The following is a 24,337-nucleotide window of genomic DNA, read 5'->3' on the forward strand; positions in this document are numbered from 1 at the left end:
TTTCTCCCCAACCTGGTCTCAGAGCATTTCGTATTACTCTGTACATAAATCCGTGACACTCCATTTAGCGTGATATGCTACGTTTCGTTTTGTATGGTATGTATAATTTGTGGATGTCCATCACCCATTTCATATGCTATATAACGAATGACATTTCGTATTATATATGACAAATTTTCTAAACGTACAATATGTTACGAATTTGCAAAACGTACTATATGTTACAAATTCTATCTAGGTGGCTAACTTTAGCTACCTGGCTAACGTTAGGTAGGCTGGGGGTTAGGGCTAGGGGTCAGGGGAAGGGTTAGCTAAAAGAGTTAAGGTTAGGGTTAGGGGAAGGGGAAGGGTTAGCTAACATGGTAAGTAGCTAAAAACTAGTAAGTAGTTGAAAAGTTGCTAGAGTGGTCCGTGATGAGATTTAAATTTGCAACCTTTGGGTTGCTAGACATTCGAGTTATATCCCCGACCAACCACCCTACTTTCGTTTTTGCCTTAAGTAACCATCTGTCTTATATAACCATACAAAAAGTAACATATCATAATAATTTCAGTGTCGAGGATTTACATTTACTATGTTACTTCTAGTCTCTGAGACCAGGCTGTTCTCCCACCTCTTACTTTGACCAGGAAGATCGTACTCTGTTATTTGACCTTCATATGTTAGTGTTTATACAGTGTGTGTATGTGTGTGCACATAGCCAATCTCTACACACATATTTCAATGGGCGTGGCCACCAAGATGCGTCCGGCCCCTCCATTGTCACGGGAGACACGTTCGTAGCTGCTGGTGGAGGAGGGGGAGCCGGTGGAGGAGTAGTGTCCGCCCATGGGCTCTATCAGGCTCTGCTGCTTTAGCCTGTCCACCAGTACATCCTCTTCAGATGACGACGAGCTGAGCTCCACCTGGGGCCCACTGCCCACTGACCCTCCTCCTGCAACGCTGCTGCTACCCGGCTCATTGTCCAGCATCCAGTGGTGGTTGAAGTAGCTGAAAACCTCCTTAACGGAGCAGCGGCGCTCCTGCTCAATGGACAGGAGCCTGCGGAACATGCGCAGCCCCTCGTCTGTGAAGCGCCGCCACTGAGAGGGCAAAGTGCCCGTCCGGCGCCGCTGCCAGCGCACAAACTCCTGGTAGAAGGCGTCGGACGGCAGGGCCTTCTCCCAGGGGAAGTTGCCGGTGAGCATGCAGAAGAGGAGGACACCGAAGGCCCACACGTCAGTGCTGTAGTCCACGCAGAAGCCCTCGTGCTGCGAGGCGTCGCACAACTCCGGTGCTGTGTACGGGATGGTTCCGCTGACACGCTTCACTGGGGAGCCGGCACGCCGCGTCATACCGAAGTCTGACAGCTTGACCTTACGGCACTCTTTGTCAAAGATAAGGATGTTCTCAGGCTTGATGTCACGGTGGACTAGCTTCTTACAGTGCAGGTAGTCCAGGGCGATGGCCACCTGGTGGACACAACGCTTAGCCACCGTCTCTGGAAGACCCACCTAAACAGAGACGAGTACACACTGAGGTCAAACAATCCACCAGCAAGTAAAAGATTTAAGCCGTCCATGAGAATGTGTGTTTGGCCATAAGCCAAGGATTTTATGTAACTCTCCACTGTGCATGTTGACTAGGGGTTATCAGGTATTGCATTAGTTATAGAAAATAACTTTCTATAAATAGTCTTCAATGGATGACGGGTGGTTAGATAATGACTTGGATTATGTTGCTATCTGAGCTTTTTCTAAAAATAGATATACAGCAACAATATCTCACATTCATTTTAGACATGAACATTTCTCATGTAAAATCTGTACATGATCCTTCACCTGGAAATAAAATAGCTTTTATGTTATTCATATTTCAGATATTATGTTGAGAGCCTTCTATTGTAACAGCAGATGAATACATCTCTGTTCATCTCACCTGAGGGGGAATGACGTCGAAGAGGTCTCCTGCCAGGGCATACTCCTGAGCGAAGACGTAGTAGTCGTCTGTCTCAAAGGCAATGCCGAACATGTTGATGATAAAGGGGCAGGGAGACAGGTAGAGAGAGATGCTGTACTCCCTTAAGAAGCTCTTCAGTTTGGTTGTTTTCTTCCTCAAGAACTTCAGAGCCATCTTAGTGCCTAGAACATAACGTACAGTACTGGATGAGAAATGTTCTGTGAGTCCTACAAGACAGTTAGCTGCACCGAATTTAGGCTTGTAAATAAATTAAACTGATATTAATTACAAAACCTGTCTGGGATTAATTCAATTTAGTGAGGTTACAGGATTTCATCCAAGACCACTTTTTTTCTCTGAGGGGGATTTATAAATATTCCAAAGCCTCTGTCAGAATAGTTTAGTCACGACACCATCCTCTTTACCTACAGAGAGGGGATGGGGCTGCCCGGGCACTTCAGCTTTGAGGCAGCGGATTTGGCAGTAAATTGAAAGTGATTACATACAAAAGTGTTGCAGTAAACACGTACTGAAATAGAGCCAGTAAGTGCAACACTAATAAAATTAGAGCCAATGATTGGGAGGGGGGAGCTGCTTTTCCTTTGCCTGTCTGTAAATCCTTGTGATTCATATACACTCAGTATAAAAAACATTAAGAACACCTTTCCATGACAGACTGACCAGGTGAATCCAGGTGAAAGCTATGATCCCTTATTGATGTCACTTGTTAAATCCACTTCAATCAGTGTAGATGAAGGGGAGGAGACAGGTTAAAGAAGGATTTTTAAGTCTTGAGACAATTGAAGACATGGATTGTGTATGTGTGCCATTCAGAGGGTGAATGGGCAAGACAAAAGATTTAAGTGCCTTTGAATGGGGTATGGTAGTAGGTGCCAGGCGCACCGGTTTGTGTCAAGAACTGCAACGCGGCTGGGTTTTTCCACCCTCAACAGTTTCCCGGCTGTATCAAGAATGGTCCACCACCCAAAGGACATTCAGCCAACTTGACACAACTGTGGGAAGTATTAGAGTCAACATGGGCCAGCATCTCTGTGGAACGCTTTCGACACCTTGTAGAGTCCATGCCCCAATGAAATGAGGCTGTTCTGAGGGTAAAAGGGGGGGGGCAGCTCAATATTAGGAAGGTGTTCAGTGCATAACATAAAGACACAGGAAGCATGACATGGATTCTGTCGTCTGGGAGGAATAGTGCAGAACAATCTGGAAGGAAATGTCTCAGAACCTTCTACCGACCACAGCCTATTTCCCCGAATGACAGGAAAACAGAAATTAGCAGAGGAAATATGGGAAGGGGACAAGGTCAAGACTAGGAGATGGAAAATTGCCAGATTGAAATGCATCAATGTCTGTCTCTCCCTGGTGCCACAGTGGCTCTGTGAGCTCAGGGGAAAAGAGAAGCTTCTCCAATAGCACCACCTCAGCTCTGGTAAGAGCATAAAGTAGTGAGCATGCAGACGTGACGCTTGGCATTCAGGTCAAAGGGTTCAATCTTGGTTTCATCAGACCAGAGAATCTTGTTTCTCATGGTCTGAGAGTCCTTTAGGTGCCTTTTGGCAAACTCCAAGCAGGCTGACATGTGCCTTTTACTGAGGAGTGGCTTCCATCTAGTGGCTTCCATTGGTGGAGTGCTGCAGAAAATGGTTGTCCTTCTAGAAGGTTCTCCCATCTCCACAGAGGAACTGGAGCTCTGTCAGAGTGACCATTGGGTTCTTGGTCACCTTCCTGACCAAGGCCCTTATCTCCCGATTGCTCGGTTTGGCCGGGTGGCCAGCTATAGGAAGTGTCTTGGTCTTTTTAAACTTCTTCCATTTAAGAATGGAGGCCCCTGTGTTCTTGGGGACCTTCAATGATGCAGACATTTTTTGGTACCCTTTCTCAGATCTGTGCCTTGACACAATCCTGTCTCGGAGCCCTACAGACAATTCCTTCAACCTCATGGCTTGGTTTTTGCTCTGACATGTACTATCAACTGTGGGACCTTATATAGACAGTTGTGTGCCTTTCCAAATCATTTCCAATCAATTTACTTTACCGTAGGTGGACTCCAATCAAGTTGTAGAAACATCTCAAGGATGATCAATGGTAACAGGATGCACCTGAGATCAATTTCAAGTCTCATTGCAAAGAGTCTTGAATACTTATGGAAATAAGGTATTTCTGTTTTGATTTTTAATACATTTGCACACATTTTTTTTTTACTGTTTTCTCATTTTCATTATGGGGTATTGTGTGTAGATTGATGAGGATTTGTATTTATTTAATCCATTTTAGAATAAGGCTGTAACATAACAACATGTATACTTTCCGAATGCACTGTATATTTTTGGTTTTCATAAAAGTCCTCTTGGGTTTCTAACCTCACCTGCACACATCTTTACTGTACCTTGTTTTTTAATGTCACTTGTCTTTTTTGTGTGAATAAATTAAACTACAACTACACCAAATGATATGATCGTTGATATGGTAAAAACGCAATGTTGGTAAATACGTAATGTTGAACTACTAAAATCAATAGAGAAAATTGTATTGGGAAAATACTTGCACTGCAAATACAAGATAACTAATATTTTCTCTCTATAGTCGTATACAAAAGGGAACACTAAATATTCATTGAACATACTGTACATTTTGAAGAGGTTTAGATGGATATTTACTCACAGACAAATTGTGAATATTAATTCTAACTAAATCAGATATGAAAGTGAAGAACTGTTTTGATAGCTTGCTTCAAAATGATTTGATCTCCTAATATACATTTTTGCTGAATTGTGGTAATCCCACATGATGACTGATATGCAATGAATTATTCCATAACTACAGCTCTACATTCAAGCTAATATCCACCTGTATGATGGATTGAGTGAGCATTATCAAAGCTATCATCAAACTGTAAAATAAAGATTGGTCTCCCCTATGAATCATGCTAATCTGAGATTATACTCATACCCAAATTTACAACCACCCTAATTCCCAGAGCTTTGATAGGGTAGCAAATTGGCCTGCCTCACTAAAACCCAATTACACAGCAGCATGATTTAGAAGTCATCATATAAATACTATTCAACACATCTCTGACGGCAAGAAATCTTTTCATTATTTATGTCCTGAGCTGATAGCGTCAAATGTTTGAATTGGGGAATGTAATATGATGGCAGCGTGGGATCCGAGAGCTGGGTAAATACTTTATTTAACCTTTATTTAACTAGGCAAGTCAGGTAAGAACAAATTCTTATTTACAATGACGGCCTACACCGGCCACACCCTGACGACACTGGGCCAATTGTGCGCCGCCCTATGGGACTCCCAATCACGGCCCGGTTGTGATACAGCCTGGATGTAAGTGTTTTGTACATGATTTAGGTCTAATGACAACCCAGTGATAGTGGTTTTGGATAGTTCCAGATTGTGTGTCCTTTCACTGCTTTATAAAAGAGCTGAGGACAAACTGTGCACTTTGGTGGCTTGTGTATGTCATTATTCCCCTAGATGTAGGAGGGTCATTTGCTCCCCCCCACACACTTTTGAGTTGGTTAAACAAGACTGTAAAGTGGACTGAGCAGATCGTTGACATTTTGTCTTGCATTTTATGTCACACAGGTTGAAAAGATTTGCTAAAATAGGTAATTTTGATAAGCAATCTGGATGGGGTTTGTGCTTCACTGCTATTCCGAAACTAGGGAGGCCGCATTCACTATAATTATGGTCCACAAATGAATTCTTTAAAGAGTGGAGCGATCTAAATACTTCAAAGATGTGTAAGATTACTGTGACCGTGGAAAACAAGTTTAAAAAATACATTTTAGATGGAATCTGGAGTGAATCTAAATGTTCTGATTGTTAACACTGATATAAAACCCCTGAAAAAATATGATTAGGTTGTTTTCACATCAGCAAGCAATGTTTCTGTTTTGTTGCGCTCTGTTGATGGTCTGTCTGGAATAGACCAACTGACATGAATATAACACATTGGTTATTCTTAACGGCACAGGTAGCTTCCATCAGAGACAAACTCACCTCTGATTTTGTGGATGACCAGGTCCACTTTCCCATAGGTACCCTTACCCAGCTCTCTGATGACCTCATAGTACTTGCTGATGTCTAGCTTCTCCAGGTTCTGGGCAGCAATGAGCTGCAGCTCCTCCAGGATGTCGATGGAGGCGCGGGACCCAGACCCGTGGGACCCATGGGGAGAGGAGCTCATTCTGCCTGGGAGAGATGCCTGGAGCACAGGGATCTGGTGACTGCTGTTGTTCCTAAAGAAGTTAACAAGAGGAGCAGGAAGGAATGCAAGTTTTTATTTTTTATTTACATTTTATTTTACCCCCTTTTCTCCCCAATTTCGTGGTATCCAATTGTTAGTAATTACTATCTTGTCTCATCGCTACAACTCCCGTACGGGCTCGGGAGAGACGAAGGTCGAAAGCCATGCGTCCTCCGAAACGCAACCCAACCAAGCCGCACTGCTTCTTAACACAGCGCGCCTCCAACCCAATGTGTCGGAGGAAACACCGTGCATCTGGCCACCTTGGTGCACCCGGCCCGCCACAGGAGTCGCTGGTGCGCGATGAGACAAGGATATCCCTACCGGCCAAACCCTCCCTAACCCGGACGACGCTAGGCAATTGTGCGTCGCCCCACGGACCTCCCGGTCGCGGCCGGCTGCGACAGAGCCTGGGCGCGAACCCAGAGTCTCTGGTGGCGCAGCTAGCGCTGCGATGCAGTGCCCTAGACCACTGCGCCACCCGGGAGGCCGGGAGGAGTGCAAGGTTAAAGAGAGATCGGCACGTAGCCTATACAATGAAAATGGTGGATACACCAATGGCTTTTGTGTCTCACCTCTCTCTACACACAGAGAGACACACACCTCGCTTATCGACAACATCAAAGACACTGAGTGTTTTGTATCCGAGACAAATAAGCTCTTATGTAACCATTGCATCCTGCGTTAAACACAGATCTACTTTCCGCTGTGTGAAGCCCCTTTCAAGTGACCGAGATCACAGGCCTCTGTTTCCACCCAGAGAACAGTGCTGGGGAACACACAACCACTGCAGAGGAAAGAACAGACAGCTAATTCCCTTTCCACTTCACTAATCAGTCACTCGCACTCTGGATTCAGATAATTTGGCTATGCTTCTTCTGTTACTCTTCTGTGCCCTCCAAAACTTTGTTTCAAAATGTCTCCTGTTAGAGTTCTGTGAGATCCATAAAACCTGTAGTCTAGGTCTGAGCCTCAAATTACTCCGAGCATCAACTCAACATTCACTTGCATGTCAAAGGAGAGACACAGCAACAACAGTGGTTCATTCTTGACAGGCACTTTCATTATCTTGCCTGCCGGTGAAAGTTTGTCAGCTCAGCTCATTGCAGATCTGTTTCAGTCGGCCGTCTGATCTAAGACCATGTAACGACAAGCCAAGAAACACTCATTTGCAATGTCCTTTCTTTCATCACCCAGGGCAGACAAATCTCTGAATGACTGAATGAACTTCACGGCCCTGATGGTACAGCAGAATTGTGCCATCTCTCATTAATGAAGATAAGAATGTGTTGAATGAGACAGGATGCGAGAGACATCCTGTGGATAGTCCATCTGTGTATGCCTCAGGGACGGCTCCGTGTGTGTGTGTGTGTGTGTGTGTGTGTGTGTGTGTGTGTGTGTGTGTGTGTGTGTGTGTGTGTGTGTGTGTGTGTGTGTGTGTGTGTGTGTGTGTGTGTGTGTGTGTGTGTGTGTGTCTGTGTGTGCAGAGCAGTACTATGACTACTAGCAGCAGTCCAGTCAGCATCCCACTAACAAGGTTATTAAAACACACAACAGCCTAGGCAGCCCAGTCCCGTTTCTCTTCTACATATGAAGATGAACCAGTGCCTCAAACACACAGACACTCTCACACACACACACACACACACACACACACACACACACACACACACACACACACACACACACACACACACACACACACACACACACACACACACTTTTGCATGGTGTGTGTCATATCAAAGAGCCTGGAGATGAAAGGAGAGTCAAACAGTGGTAATTAAGCTCTGCTCCTCTGCTGCAGCCCTGACTCAGCCCCACAGCAGCCACCAGGCCCGCTCCCTCGCTGCTCCCCGTCCCCGCTTCCTGCCCCCAGTCCCCGTCCCCGGAATATTCATGCCACCGCTATTCCCAGGAGGACCTCTGGGAGCACCAAGCTCTGTTTGTCACACAGATAGAGCACTGTGACCACCGTGCCACGTCTCTCCTCAATGGGATTCAGCTCATCTGTATTCAAAGCACAGACGGAGCACAGTTTGACTGGTGTACCTTGAGTCACAGCCCTCATCCCCACCCCTCCCTTCTGTATCCCCATGTGACGCTGGTCTTTGCATAACACACTGGGGAAAAGGTGGTCGATGAGGATTGGTGACTGGAGGGCCCAAGGGGCAGTACTGCAGGTCGGGGAGGGGCTGGCTAGTACTGCAGATGGGGGAGGGGCTGGGCAGTGCAGTGAGAGGCCTGGACACTGAGGACCTTTTTGTCGCCTTGCTGCAGCTCACAGCTCATAGAGGGCAGACAGGCAGGCAGGAAGGCAGGCTGTAGTTAATTGCTGGCGATGCCAGGAATATTGACTTACAGTCTGGGTGCTATGTGACTATAGGTAGGAAACGTGACAACCCGCACAAAGTGCTGAGCAATGGTCATCTGCCTCCTGCTCTCCACACTCACACACGTGCACGCAGACACATTTACAATCACACACGTGCACGCAGACATATTTACACTCACACAAACACACAACCACACACAACAGAAAGAGCAGCACAGCAAGAGCTGCCTTGGCCAGCTGATCAACGCTGCCTGCCAAGGTCCATTCTTGAGTATTTACACCTAATAATAATGTCTAATGTCTAATCAATAGATCTGGGAGTAAAGAGGTAATCCACCTACAAAATGTTACCATCACTGTAATATGAGCCGGAGTGATTCATTTGTAGATATGCAATGTAAATTGTGAATCTCAACCTTTGTTAGCAAGATTTGATGTGATTAAGTACGATTTTCTAGAGGGAAAACAACAATGTAAATGATTGATTAACATGTCAAAATCTACACAAATCAAGAGACTGAGCTGTGAACTGAAATGGGATCAGTTTTTGATTTATTCTTCATGGCACTGCCTGTCTCCCACAGTTACGATGTGGATGATTGCCGCCCAGTCCGTGATTAAATGAGGAGTCTAGCACTCTTATAAACGTGTCCCATGTCCTCTGTAACACACTTTCACTGCCTTGTCTTACTTAGCCATTTAGATTCAAATGGAAATTGTGACATGGTCTTTGATGTTGTCAAATGTATTCTTCCATGGATGCAACACAGCATCCATCTGTAGTTGATTGTGTGTGCATAGCATGTTCTCTGTGTTGTTGTTCAGTGCAGTAGGTATTCCAACAAAGGTATAACAGTTACTTAGAGAAGTCCTACTACAGCTTTACTGGACTGAAGGCCGTTGATGCAGTGAGATTGCAATTTGAGTTCTGCTGGTCTGGTAGATTGTTCAATTACCTGGGCCATTGACCATGTTGGCTGTTGGAGTATGTCCTAAACCCAAACAGAACATCCAGCCAATGTACTGTTTTCTTTGTTTAACTGAGGAGTGGGGGCCATTCGCCTCTATTTGATGTAAATGTTTGAACGAATCTAACACTGCCCATTTTACCATCCTCAAAAAAGTACATTGTCCTACATTTCCAAACAGCTAGGGGATGTGAATATAGTTTTGTGTGTTTGTATGGTACCAGAACTAATGTGCAGAATAGGTCAGCCTGTGTGGAGGGTGCTTTAGTTGTCATGACTCATAACACTTATGAATAATAAGGGTCAACATGGTTTATTTGGTGTTGTAACAGTGAGCAATTTAGACCAAAAGATAGAACAGTGCAGAACGGTGCAGAAGTCCTTCTCCTGGGGTCTGTCCACTAGTAAAACAGGCTATATCCCAAGGACTAGGTGAACTGGGTGCCACTGTTGTTTCCTCTCACAGTCAAGGAGAAATGCCAGACAGGCTGGCACCTTAATGCCCTTAGCGTATTATTGTCAAATACAAACAGGTGAGTGCCAGTAAGACAACACCCACAATGCCCCCAAACCAGCAGCTCTCAAATCACAAAGCTCACAATGAATGATATAACGGTACATCTAGAATGAAGATTGTGTCGTAAGAGAGGGATGGTTTTCTGTTGTCTCTCACAAACCATTCAAAATCACCAGAGGGGTTTCTCCAACCTCCACCGAACAGCAAAGTCAACTGTTTTCACTCACATTGCTTACATAACACTGTCACTGTCTGTCTGAGAGGAAAGCCATCCAACCTGCTGCTCTGGGTAATGCTGAGTATCTGAATATGATCCCCATTACATCTACAGTATGGTCAGTGAGGGACACTTCACAAAGAATATAGTTTGCATATGCTCTGAATGCTATAGCTGTTTCTCCATCTCACACTGCTGTGTGGTCAGTGTGAGATGAAGCTGACAAAGGCAAAGGGTAGAATATATATCCTCTGAATGCTCTGGCTAAGTGACCACAAAACACACAAGTCTTTGGATCACATGTCCCAGCACAGACAAAGCCAAGACGCTATTATCGACAGCGTCTGACGAGAACAATGACATGTTGTGTCTACGAGTAGCATGGAGGATTCATATGGAACTTTACAGTAGATGTTAAAAAAATAGACAAATAATTTGTGTAAAAGGTAAATGTGTGTGTGTGTGTGTGTGTGTGTGTGTGTGTGTGTGTGTGTGTGTGTGTGTGTGTGTGTGTGTGTGTGTGTGTGTGTGTGTGTGTGTGTACAGACAACAGTCTACAATGACAGATGTAGCACCTGAGCACATCATGTATATTTCAAATGTTCTTCTACACAGGTATTTATTACTATACATAAATATCACTGCAATTCATTAGAAGGCTATTTCACTATGATGCTACCAAGCCAAATTGCTTCAGCCATAGGCTATCCTACCCATTGTCCTTCTCCTACTGTTTACTATACTGGTCTCAGGCTACATGTTACGATGCCGTAGATGTAATAAAATAATAGGTTACTGTAAGACAATAATGCACAACAAATAACCCTTTGAGAGATGTAAGCACACAATTTAAACCACCTAGCTAATTCTAAACCATATTTTAAAGCACATCGACTTGCTTGTAAACATGCCATTACGGGATGAAAACAGACCAGCAGGAATAATGAATGTGTGAAACATTATGCAAAATCAATAAGCAGGTCTATACAATCCAAATAAAAGCACTGATAAATTGATTGAAATTGTTATGATCCAACCAACAATGATGATTCATTGTTATCAATGTCTCTTACCTTTCAGATTGCGCTGCATGCAATAGCTGGTGCTGTCATTCCGTTCAGCAGAAACTTTAATTGCATAGCAGGATAAACCGTCACAGGACTGGTCTGATTTCCTGTGCAAAATCGTATCTCTGAATAGTGCAGATTCAACGCTTTGTTGCCAATATGCACAGCGGCGCACAATAATATCACCTTGCTGGTGCTTCTGTCTGCTTCGTCAGTACCTCTGTCAGCCTGACTTGCCCTATTGTCTCTGTCGGCCTACGGCTGCTAGATGCAACTACCGCCAGGCAGCGAGGCTGCATTAACGCCAGCCCTCCGCAGCGGCGGTCCAATCGGAGAGCAGAGCGAAGCAGCAGCGGCGCGACATAAGGGAGGGAGGGGGTCTTGTGTCTCCATGCAGATACCCAACATTCTCTCTCTTTGCGCAAGGGGAATAAACAACAAGTAAAAAACGAGTGGAGCAGATATATTGTAATGTATTTGAGTAATATTTGACCCAGGACGTTTAAATAGCCTACAAATGTGTGTGGAACAGGTGTTGGCATCAGCAGGTGTCAAAAGAATACAACTGGTGTAGACTTTACCATTATTTGTTTGCTTATGAGCCCTTCCCAACGATGCAGAGTTAAAAAATAATATAGAAAATAGAAACACAAGAGGAATCAACTAAAATACATGAGAATGGAGCTACAATGGAGCTGGTACGTACCAGTACCAGATCAATGTACAGAGAGTGGGTACATATGTACATGAAGGCAGGGTAAAATGACTCGGCATCAGGATATGGGCAGGTGGACAAGTGATTGACAGGTCAGGAGTTTGGACATAGGCTTTTGAAGTGATACCAATTATGGATGCTTTAGTGCAGCAGTCAAAATGGCACTGAAAGCCTTCCTATTACATTCTAGACCACCATGTCCCATGGGACAAAGAGTAGCCACAGCATGGCATTTGAATTGTCAATGGCAAGTTCTGAATCAGAATGTCACGCCCTGACCTTAGAGAGACGTTTTATTTCTCTATTTGGTTAGGTCAGGGTGTGATTTGGGGTGGGCATTCTATGTTGTCTAATTCTTTGTTTTTGACCCGAGTATGGTTCCCAATCAGAGGCAACTGTCTATCGTTGTCTCTGATTGGGAATCATACTTGGGCAGCCCTTTTTCCCACTTTCTGTTATGGGATCTTGTTTTTGTTAGTTGCTGGTTTAGCGCTACTATACGTTACGTGTCGTTTATCTTTCTTGTTTTTTTGGTGTTCATTTAATAAATTCAAAATGTACGCCTACCACGCTGCACCTTGGTCTCATTTCGACGACAGCCGCAACACAGAACAAGGAATGCATTTAGATTGTCAAACTTACTCAAGGAATGAATAAGTGATTCAAGGATATTATTTACATAACAAATGTAATTTAAATTCACAGACAGGCAGGTCAAGCAAGGTTGACCCATAGCAGGTCCATGTCAGAGGCAACCGTGCAAGACAAGTGATCATGAGTGTGGAGTGGGAGTAGCCTATAGTCGTGGTCTCAGAGAAGATGTCTCTGAGAGAGTTTGATTCAGGGTGACAGCAGAATTCTACCATGGCAAGGCAGTAAAGTATTCTCACATAAAGATTACAGTGTACTGCTGACCGTGATCTGCCCTGTCAGCTCTTTCCATCCTCAGTGGTTCTTCGTTACATTGAACCAGTGTAAAGCTGTGACTATGTGGAGTGAGCCAGAGACTAGAGTCTGAGAGTAGGCCACTTCATTGCTGAATAGGCTAGTTCAGAATTTCTGAATTTGCATTGAATCACGTTCTCACAATCAACATTTACCATTATTATTATATTGCAAATTGCTGGCATGTGAGGGTGGAGAATTGGTGTGCTGTTCATTTGTAGATAGTAATGCATGCATATTTCAAACTATTGTGACAGGTAGGCAATTGCATCCACTCACATTTTTTTCTTCAAATGCACTAAATCAGGCTGTGAATGTGACCAGAGTACTGGAGAACATGTGCCAGAGGCAACGGCAGTAATTTGTTATATTTCTATGAGTATCCGTTTATAAATGGACACAGAGGACAGGCTACTCACTACGTGGCTTATTAGAATCCCTTTCTGCTGCACTTCTAACCGGATTGCCTCCAGAACATTTTGGTTTGGTCTGATTCATCCTCATCTGAGCGGGTCCAGACGCAAGACCTGATCACAGCAGTGGATTGGTATTCTGCTGGTAACAGGGTTTGCCTCAAGTGAAAGACGGGATGATTTCTCCAACTGGCAGTCTGGCATAGCGGGACAGTTGTTAACAGGCCCATTAGACATGCACACGTCAGCAACAGAAAACATACATTGATTTATTTGGAGGCATGGGCTTGAATTATTATTTGTGTCATAACATAGAGAGAGAGAACGAGAGAGAGAGAGAGAGAGAGAGAGAGTGTGTGTGTGTGTGTGTGTGTGTGTGTGTGTGTGTGTGTGTGTGTGTGTGTGTGTGTGTGTGTGTGTGTGTGTGTGTGTGTGTGTGTGTGTGTGTGTGTGTGTGTGTGTGTGTGTGTGTGTGTGTGTGTGTGTGTGTCGGGTGGGGGGGGGGGGTTGAAGGGGGAATTACTTTCCATTGTGGCACACTGGTCTCTGAACATCAGAGAGCACTCATGACATAAACATGCAAATTAAATGTGATGAATGGAAATAAATTATATGACACAATAGTAACAGATTGTGTTGACAGTCTGAATGTTCTCTCCATCGATTAGTATAAAGGACTCATTTTCTCCTCAGGTCCTCATCATGACAGTTTACTAAAACCCTCTCGGTGTCCCTCTGTGCAACACAAACAACTAACTTATTGAGCTGTAAAACATACAAATGTGCCTTGGATTCAAAATTCTGTGTGAAAATGTTCCAATGTTGTGGCAGACGGCTGCTGAAATATACATGTTTTCCTGAGCACCGTTAATTAGATGGCTGTTGGCTGATTATCATGGCTCCCTGTTTAAATGCATTGTTTGATCAATTTCCCTGGAGCTGGAATATTGAGGTCCCAGGGTTCTGCTGTAGAAAGCAGAGCACACAGACAGACAGACAGACAGACAGACAGACAGACAGACAGACAGACAGACAGACAGACAGACAGACAGACAGACAGACAGACAGACAGACAGACAGACAGACAGACAGACAGACAGACAGACAGACAGACAGACAGACAGACAGACAGACAGACAGACAGACAGATAAAGAGAGAGATAAAGAGAGAGATAAAGAGAGAGAGAGAGAGAGAGAGAGATATTATAGCCATAATACAACATTTTAAATGTCTCTATTCCTTTGGAACTTTTGTGAGTGTAATGTTTACTGTTCATTTTATATTGTTTATTTCACTTTTGTTTATTATCTATTTCACTTGCTTTTGCAATGTAAACACGTTCCCATGCCAACAAAGCCTTTCTGTAACGCTCATCGGAAGGATGAGACCAAGGTGCAGCGTGGTACGTGTTCATGCTTCATTATTAAAACCGAATACCAAACAGATCAAAAGAAGAACAACGAACGTCACGTCTTGAAGGCTACACAGAGCTAACAAAAAACAACATCCCACGACCTAAAGTGGCAAAACAGGCTGCCTAAGTATGATTAAGAGACAACGATAGACGGCTGTCCCTGATTGAGAACCATACCCGGCCAAAACATAGCAACACAAATCATAGAAATAAAGAACATAGAATGCCCACCCAAATCACACCCTGACCAAACCAAATAGAGACATAAAAAGGCTCTCTAAGGTCAGGGCGTGACACTTTCGAATTGAATTGAATGGCGAGAGAGAGAGAAACAGAGAGAGAGAGAGAAACAGAGAGAGAGAGAAACAGAGAGAGAGAGAGAGAGAGAGAGAGAGAGAGAGAGAGAGAGAGAGAGAGAGAGAGAGAGAAAGGAACACCTGCGGCAGTGGCACAACCTTGGCACCAGCACCAGCCTTCTATAAGTCTCACACACAAACACATAATGGCACACTAGCACACACCTGCTCACACTAGCTCACACTAGCTCACACGATCTCACACAATCTCACTCCAGCTCACACGATCTCACACTAGCTCACATTAGCTCACGCGATCTCACACTAGCTCACACGATCTCACACAATCTCATACTAGCTCAGACTAGCTCATACTCATCCACACATGCGATCTCAAATGCTGTCTTCACAGACAAAAACATAGCCATTCTCATAGGATATGAGACTTGGACCAGGGAGAAAATGTAACCTAGATATAGAGATGCATTCCGTATCCTCTCATCCATTCCATTTCATTTGGACTGATTTGCATGCCAGACAGACGCTGGCTGCTGTTATTCAGTGTGACTGACTGACATTGACTAGGTTTATTAGAGAGCCAGGCCGTCAAACAGCTGGGGCCCCTTCTTTGAAGGTTACTGTGGCAATCTCCCAGAGTGCTCCACACCCGACATGACATCCCCCTGGGCTGCAGCCCAGTGTCCTAATCTCTACCTCCCTCACTCCCTCGATCATTGCCTCCTAAACAACAACACCACTCAGACCTAGTGTACACTGCCCTTCCTCCTACATCTCTGCTCTGTACAGCCATTTCCTCTGAGATAGCCAGGCCTCATTTCTCTGAGCTGATGTTAATCTGTTGTTGTGTTTTCTGAACACTGTGTTACTCTTTCAGGGCTTTGGAAATGAGCAGAGGAAGATTGATGGGGTTATGTAATTAGGCCCTCTCAAATGGAGAGTTTGCATGGCAAGGGGAATTAGTCAGGGCCAGTGTGGTGGCAGTGTTTTCAAAATGCCTAACAGCGACTATGTCAAATCAAATCACATTTTATTTGTCACATGCTTTGTAGACAACAGGTGTAGAATAACAGGAAAATGTTTACTTTTGTAACGCCGGGAGAGTGATGGGTGTGGAGTCAGACGCAGAGAGCAGAAGGTAGACGGGAAAAAACGCTTTAATGTCCTCAAGCACAGTAACAGGTACAAACATGGGTGAAGCCCAAAACAGGCGCAACAAACCCAAAACCACTGTTACTAAAATACCGGACAGCGAAAACCCAAAAGTCAGCAAACACCACAAACGTCAAAATAACCACAAGCCCGCACAAACACCAGCGGGCTAAAGGAACTTAAATAACACCCGTCCCAAAACCCCAACAAGGAACAGGTCAAAACAATTAGACAGAAACAAACGAAAAGGAAAAAGGGATCGGTGGCAGCTAGTAGACCGGCGACGACGACCGCCGAGCGCCACCCGAACAGGAAGGGGAGCCACCTTCGGTGGTATTCGTGACAACTTTGATAACAATGCAGAGTTAAAGATAAGATACAACATTTTATACAAAATTGAAATAGGGACACAAGGAATAAATACACAGTTAAAAAAGAATACAAATAATGAGTAAAAACACATGGCTATATACAGGGAGTAGAAAATAACATGGCTATATACAGAGAGTAGAACATAACGTGGCTATATGCAGGGAGTAGAACATAATGTGGCTATATACAGGGAGTAAAACATAACGTGGCTATATACAGGGAGTAGAACATAACATGGCTATATACAGGGAGTAGAACATTACACGGCTATATACAGGGAGTAGAACATAATGTGGCTATATACAGGGAGTAGAACATAACGTGGCTATATACAGGGAGTAGAACATTACACGGCTATATACAGGGAGTAGAACATAATGTGGCTATATACAGGGAGTAGAACATAACGTGGCTATATACAGGGAGTAGAACATAACACGGCTATATACAGGGAGTAGAACATAATGTGGCTATATACAGGGAGTAGAACATAATGTGGCTATATACAGGGAGTAGAACATAACACGGCTATATACAGGGAGTAGAACATAATGTGGCTATATACAGGGAGTAGAACATAACACGGCTATATACAGGGAGTAGAACATAATGTGGCTATATACAGGGAGTAGAACATAACGTGGCTATATACAGGGAGTAGAACATTACACGGCTATATACAGGGAGTAGAACATAACGTGGCTATATACAGGGAGTAGAACATAACACGGCTATATACAGGGAGTAGAACATAACGTGGCTATATGCAGGGAGTAGAACATAACATGGCTATATACAGGGAGTAGAACATAACACGGCTATATACAGGGAGTAGAACATAACACGGCTATATACAGGGAGTAGAACATAATGTGGCTATATACAGGGAGTAGAACATAACACGGCTATATACAGGGAGTAGAACATAACGTGGCTATATGCAGGGAGTAGAACATAACACGGCTATATACAGGGAGTAGAACATAATGTGGCTATATACAGGGAGTAGAACATAACACGGCTATATACAGGGAGTAGAACATAACACGGCTATATACAGAGAGTAGAACATAACACGGCTATATACAGGGAGTAGAACATAACACGGCTATATACAGGGAGTAGAACATAACACGGCTATATACAGGGAGTAGAACATAACGTGGCTATATACAGGGAGTAGAACATAACACGGCTATATACAGGGAGTAGAACATAACACGGCTAAATACAGGGAGTAGAACATAACACGGCTATATACAGGGAGTAGAACATAACACGGCTATATACAGGGAGTAGAACATAACACGGCTATATACAGGGAGTAGAACATAACACGGCTATATACAGGGAGTAGAACATAACACGGCTATATACAGGGAGTAGAACATAACACGGCTATATACAGGGAGTAGAACATAACACGGCTATATACAGGGAGTAGAACATAACACGGCTATATACAGGGAGTAGAACATAACACGGCTATATACAGGGAGTAGAACATAATGTGGCTATATACAGGGAGTAGAACATAACACGGCTATATACAGGGAGTAGAACATAACGTGGCTATATACAGGGAGTAGAACATAACACGGCTATATACAGGGAGTAGAACATAACACGGCTATATACAGGGAGTAGAACATAACACGGCTATATACAGGGAGTAGAACATAACACGGCTATATACAGGGAGTAGAACATAACACGGCTATATACAGGGAGTAGAACATAACACGGCTATATACAGGGAGTAGAACATAACACGGCTATATACAGGGAGTAGAACATAACACGGCTATATACAGGGAGTAGAACATAACACGGCTATATACAGGGAGTAGAACATAACACGGCTATATACAGGGAGTAGAACATAATGTGGCTATATACAGGGAGTAGAACATAACACGGCTATATACAGGGAGTAGAACATAACGTGGCTATATACAGGGAGTAGAACATAACATGGCTATATACAGGGAGTAGAACATAACACGGCTATATACAGGGAGTAGAACATAACACGGCTATATACATGGAGTAGAACATAACACGGCTATATACAGGGAGTAGAACATAACACGGCTATATACATGGAGTAGAACATAACACGGCTATATACATGGAGTAGAACATAACACGGCTATATACAGGGAGTAGAACATAACACGGCTATATACAGGGAGTAGAAAATAACACGGCTATATACAGAGAGTAGAACATAACACGGCTATATACAGAGAGTAGAACATAACACGGCTATATACAGGGAGTAGAACATAACGTGGCTATATACAGGGAGTAGAACATAACATGGCTATATACAGGGAGTAGAACATAACACGGCTATATACAGAGAGTAGAACATAACACGGCTATATACAGGGAGTAGAACATAACGTGGCTATATACAGGGAGTAGAACATAACATGGCTATATACAGGGAGTAGAACATAACACGGCTATATACAGGGAGTAGAAAATAACACGGCTATATACAGGGAGTAGAACATAACACGGCTATATACAGGGAGTAGAACATAATGTGTGTCACGTTCCTGACCTTATTTCTTTTGTTTTGTCTTTATTTAGTTGGTCAGGACGTGAGCTGGGTGGGTATAGTCTATGTTCTATGTTTCTAGGTTAGGTTTGTCTTATTGGCCTGATATGGTTCTCAATCAGAGGCAGGTGTTTTACGTTGTCTCTGATTGGGAACCATATTTAGGTTGCCTGTTTTCACTATTGGTTTGTGGGTGATTGTTCCTGTTCGTGCGTTCATGTGTTCTATGTTCACTAGTTCAGGACTGTAGCTTCGTTGGTTTTCGTCTGTTTATTGTTTTTGTTCGTATTGAAAAAGTATTCCAATAAATATGGAAACGTACCACGCTGCGCTTTGGTCCTCCTCTCTTTCCACCGACGGAAGTCATTACAGAATCACTCACCACAAAAGGACCAAGCAGCGTGGTAACGGGCAGCAACAGCAGCAGCAGCAGCGGCCGAAATCTCAGGACTCCTGGACATGGGAGGAGATTTTAAACGGAGAAGGACCCTGGGCACAGGCTGGGGAATATCGCCGCCCCAAAGCTGAGCTGGAGGGAGCGAAAGCTGAGCGGCGGCGATATGAGGAGGCAGCACGGCAGCGCGACAGGTACGAGAGGCAGCCCCAGATTTTTTGGGGGCGGGGGGCACATGGGGAGTGTGGCTAAGCCAGGTAGCAGACCTGAGCTCACTCCTGGTGCTTATCATAAGCAACGCGTTACTGGTCAGGCACCGTGTTATGCGGTTAAGCGCACGGTGTCGCCAGTATGTGCCCATAGCCCGGTGCGCTATAGGGCAGCCCCCCGAAAGTGTCATGTGAGTGTGGGCATCCAGCCAGGGCGTATTGTGCCTGCTCAGCGTGTCTGGTCTCCGGTACGCCGTTTCGGTCCAGATTACCTGCACTGGCTCTGCGTGCTGTGTCTCCGGGGCGGTGGGAGGGTGCAGTGCGTCCTATGCCTGCGCTCCGCTCGTGCCGGGCAAATGTGGGAGTGGAGACTAAGGGAGAGGTGCGTGTAGTAGGCACTAGATCTCCAGTGCTCACCCACAGCCCGGTTCAACCTGTGCCTGCACTCTGGAGGGTCCGGGCTAGAGTGGTATTCCAGCCTGGGGGAGTGGTGCCAAGGCTGCGCACCAGAGCTCCAGTGCTCCCCCACAGCCCGGTCCTTCAGGTGCCTCCTCCTAACACCAAGCCTCCTGTAGGTCTCCCCAGCCTGGTGGGTCCTGTGGCAGCCCCACGCACCAGGCTGTCTCTCTGTCTCCTCCCTACAGGTGTGCCCGTCTGCCCAGCGCCGCCTGCGCCGCCCGTCTGCCCAGCGCCGCCTGAGCCGCCCGTCTGTCCTGAGCCGTCAGAGCCGCCCGTCTGTCCTGAGCCGTCAGAGCCGCCCGTCTGTCCTGACCCGTCAGAGCCGCCCGTCTGTCCTGAGCCGTCAGAGCCGCCCGTCTGTCCTGAGCCGTCAGAGCCGCCCGTCTGTCCTGAGCCGCCAGAGCCGCCCGCCAGTCAGGAGCCGCCAGAGCCGCCCGCCAGTCAGGAGCCGCCAGAGCCGCCCGCCAGTCAGGAGCCGCCAGAGCCGCCCGCCAGTCAGGAGCCACCAGAGCCGCCCGCCAGTCAGGACCTGCCAGAGCCGTCAGTCAGCCAGGACCTGCCAGAGCCGTCAGTCAGCCAGGACCTGCCAGAGCCGTCAGTCAGCCAGGACCTGCCAGAGCCGTCAGTCAGCCAGGACCTGCCAGAGCCGCCAGCCAGCCAGGACCTGCCAGAGCCGCCAGCCCGCCAGGACCTGCCAGAGCCGCCAGCCAGCCAGGACCTTCCAGAGCCGCCAGCCAGCCAGGACCCGCCAGAGCCGCCAGCCAGCCAGGACCCGCCAGAGCCGCCAGCCAGCCAGGACCCGCCAGCCAGCCAGGACCCGCCAGAGCCGCCAGCCAGCCAGGGCCTGCCAGAGCCGCCAGCCAGCCAGGAGCTGCCTGAGCCGTCAGTCAGTCCGGAGCTGCCCCTCAGTCCGGAGCTGCCCATCAGTCCAGTGGGGTTAATTTGGAGGGTCGCCGTTAAGAGGAGGCCACGGAAGCGGGGATTGACTATGAGGGAGTGGGGGCCACGTCCAGCGCCAGAGCCGCCACCGTGGACAGATGCCCAACCAGACCCTCCCCTATAGGTTCAGGTTTTGCGGCCAGAGTCCGCACTTTGGGGGGGGGGGGGGGGGGGTGGGTACTGTCACGTTCCTGACCTTATTTCCTTTGTTTTGTCTTTATTTAGTTGGTCAGGACGTGAGCTGGGTGGGTATAGTCTATGTTCTATGTTTCTAGGTTAGGTTTGTCTTATTGGCCTGATATGGTTCTCAATCAGAGGCAGGTGCTTTACGTTGTCTCTGATTGGGAACCATATTTAGGTTGCCTGTTTTCACTATTGGTTTGTGGGTGATTGTTCCTGTTCGTGCGTTCATGTGTTCTATGTTCACTAGTTCAGGACTGTAGCTTCGTTGGTTTTCGTCTGTTTATTGTTTTTGTTCGTATTGAAAAAGTATTCCAATAAATATGGAAACGTACCACGCTGCGCTCTGGTCCTCCTCTCTTTCCACCGACGAAAGTCATTACAATGTGGCTATATACAGGGAGTAGAACATAACATGGCTATATACAGGGAGTAGAACATAATGTGCCTATATACAGGGAGTAGAACATAACACGGCTATATACAGGGAGTAGAACATAATGTGGCTATATACAGGGAGTAGAACATAACACGGCTATATACAGGGAGTAGAACATAACATAGCCATATACAGAGAGTAGAACATAACATGGCTATATACAGGGAGTAGAACATAACATGGCTATATACAGGGAGTAGAAAATAACATGGCTATATACAGGGAGTAGAACATAACATGGCTATATACAGGGAGTAGAAAATAACATGGCTATATACAGGGAGTAGAACATAACATGGCTATATACAGGGAGTAGAACATAATGTGGCCATATACAGGGAGTAGAACATAACACGGCTATATACAGGGAGTAGAACATAACACGGCTATATACAGGGAGTAGAACATAACACGGCTATATACAGGGAGTAGAAAATAACATGGCTATATACAGGGAGTAGAACATAACACGGCTATATACAGGGAGTAGAACATAACACGGCTATATACAGGGAGTACCAGTACAGAGTCGAGGTGCAGGGGTACAAAGGTTATTGAGGTAGCTTTGTAATGTACATACAGGTAGGCGTAAAGTGACTAGGCAACAGGATAGATAATAGACAGTAGCATCAGCATATGTGGTGAGTGTGAAAGTGTATGTGTGTGTGTGTGTGTGTGTGGTGTCAGTATGCATGTATGTGCATGTTATGTGTGTGTGGGCGTATGTAGTGTGTGTGTGTGTGTGTGTGTCTGTGTGTGTGTGTAATATTATTAGAGTATTGAGAGGTTAACTGGCAACCTGCCATCATAGAGTTCAACATCAGAACACTCTTTTTCCACTGAACCATAGAACCGCAGGGATCACCCCAAATCTGATGGGGTCACAAATTACCAGTAACAATCCCCAACCTCTGGAGGCGCCCATTTCCGCTCTTTTCCACCAAACAGTGACTGTAGTGGGGCCTAAAACAACAATGTTCTGGGCTGTGGTATGTTTGATTAAAGCACCCCACCCAGTACAGTATGTTATGGGAACACAGGAAATCCACTGGATTATGTAACTGGCCTGTTATAATGGTTTCTGTCAGCCTCTCAGGCAGAATCAAATCTATTGATCATACCTGGGCTCTATTGTCCAAACCTCTAATGTGTGTAGAATAAAAGCACAGTTGTGAAAAAGCTTTCTGCTTTTTGGAGCACTCCTGTTGTTGAACAGCTGTCGTGTGGCATATGCATTCGAAACAGTGGAGTTAGCAGCCAGCTAGCTGCCCACTGAGGCCGAGGAGAGCTTCACGTGTAGCCGACACTACACTACACTGACGTGTGCAAGTGCACACCAGGAGAGAAAGATGTAGACCTGGACACTCTGGCCGCTGCTGTCTCTTCTTTGTGAACAGAACTGTGACGACAGCAGCAGCTGATCATGACGTGCAAACATGCCTTTAATTAGTTAAGGTTATTGTAGTATTCTGGGATCATGGGAGCCAATCACAACAGCTTCATGACTCAACAACAAGGGTATATTATGAATGAAAATATGACTCAGTTTGTTTGTACATTATTGCATTTGTTTTAAAAACACCTTGGATTTATTTTATCCAACGCCATGTCTTTGTGCTGTGTATATGTGCATGTATCTTTGCAAGTGCATGTGTGTGTTACGTGTGTGTGACGTGTGCCCGTGTGTGTGTTAAGAAATACAGCATGTCTCCGACAAACCGACACAGCTGCGCTCATGGGTATTCCCACGACGTGCCGTTCCAATCCTCTGACCGGCGCTCTGATGCATAGCTCACCACACAGAATATTAACATTGTCTTATTATCAAGGAACTGCAGCACCAGCCACCGCCCCTCCCTGTGAAAAGGGGGATTATGGATGCTCGAGCCAGCCAGGGGTAGGAACTAAAGAGGGAGAGAGACTGTATCACCACTGCAGTCCAGCTATTCCCAGTTCATTCCACTCAATAGAGGCTGATGTGTATCTGCCACAGGCTGACCTCCTGTGGCTGCAGAGCCAGGGAGAGGAGAAAGACAATAGGTTTTTAATTATCTCAGTGGAAACCAGCCTTGAACGTTGGGTTTTCACTCTTGCTGTTTGGAGAAATGTGACAGTGATTTAACGACCAGAACCATTCAGAATGTATTCTGAATGGTTCTCTTTCAGCCGACACGTACATCGATGATGCACATCAAAGACACAAGGCAAATGACACTGGCTGTCTTGATAGAAGTTTGGCAGTAACATTTTCTCAGCTAAAGTACTCTCTAAATAATCAGTTGCAAATGTTCAGCAAGTGTGAAATTCAAGTCTGTCTGCAGGCTGCTGCTGCCAGAGTACAAAAGATCATGAAATCCTGCATCTCCAAATGTAACCAATAAGATTTCAAATGAACATGACACATAAAGAGCTCTCAGCTCATCTCCAGCAGAGCAACTGAACAAGTCAGTGAGTCAGAAAGTCACCTCAATGAACCAATGAACCAATCAGAATATAT

General features: G+C 45.4%; 1 protein-coding gene across 1 annotated transcript; it reads right to left on the reverse strand.

The window, feature by feature from the left end:
* Positions 1–428: 428 nt before the first annotated feature.
* On the reverse strand, positions 429–11,535 carry LOC120034338 (serine/threonine-protein kinase SBK1-like). Its single transcript, XM_038980858.1, has 4 exons — positions 11,332–11,535; positions 5,975–6,213; positions 1,919–2,121; positions 429–1,494 (listed from the first exon to the last, which is right to left on the reverse strand). The coding sequence occupies exons 2-4, from the start codon at positions 6,159–6,161 to the stop codon at positions 709–711; spliced, it is 1,176 nt and encodes a 391-aa protein (XP_038836786.1). The 5' UTR covers positions 6,162–6,213; positions 11,332–11,535; the 3' UTR covers positions 429–708.
* Positions 11,536–24,337: the final 12,802 nt, after the last annotated feature.

The sequence above is a fragment of the Salvelinus namaycush genome, chromosome 41 (assembly GCF_016432855.1).
Source record: "Salvelinus namaycush isolate Seneca chromosome 41, SaNama_1.0, whole genome shotgun sequence".
Lineage (NCBI taxonomy): Eukaryota > Metazoa > Chordata > Actinopteri > Salmoniformes > Salmonidae > Salvelinus > Salvelinus namaycush.

Coding starts and splice junctions, on each gene's coding strand:
- LOC120034338 (XM_038980858.1), bottom strand. CDS start 6,161: ATGAGCTCCTCTCCCCATGGGTCCCACGGGTCTGGGTCCCGCGCCTCC. Junction 2,122..5,974: donor GGTCATCCACAAAATCAGAG/GTGAGTTTGTCT, acceptor GTTATGTTCTAG/GCACTAAGATGGCTCTGAAG. Junction 1,495..1,918: donor TCGACGTCATTCCCCCTCAG/GTGAGATGAACA, acceptor GTCTCTGTTTAG/GTGGGTCTTCCAGAGACGGT.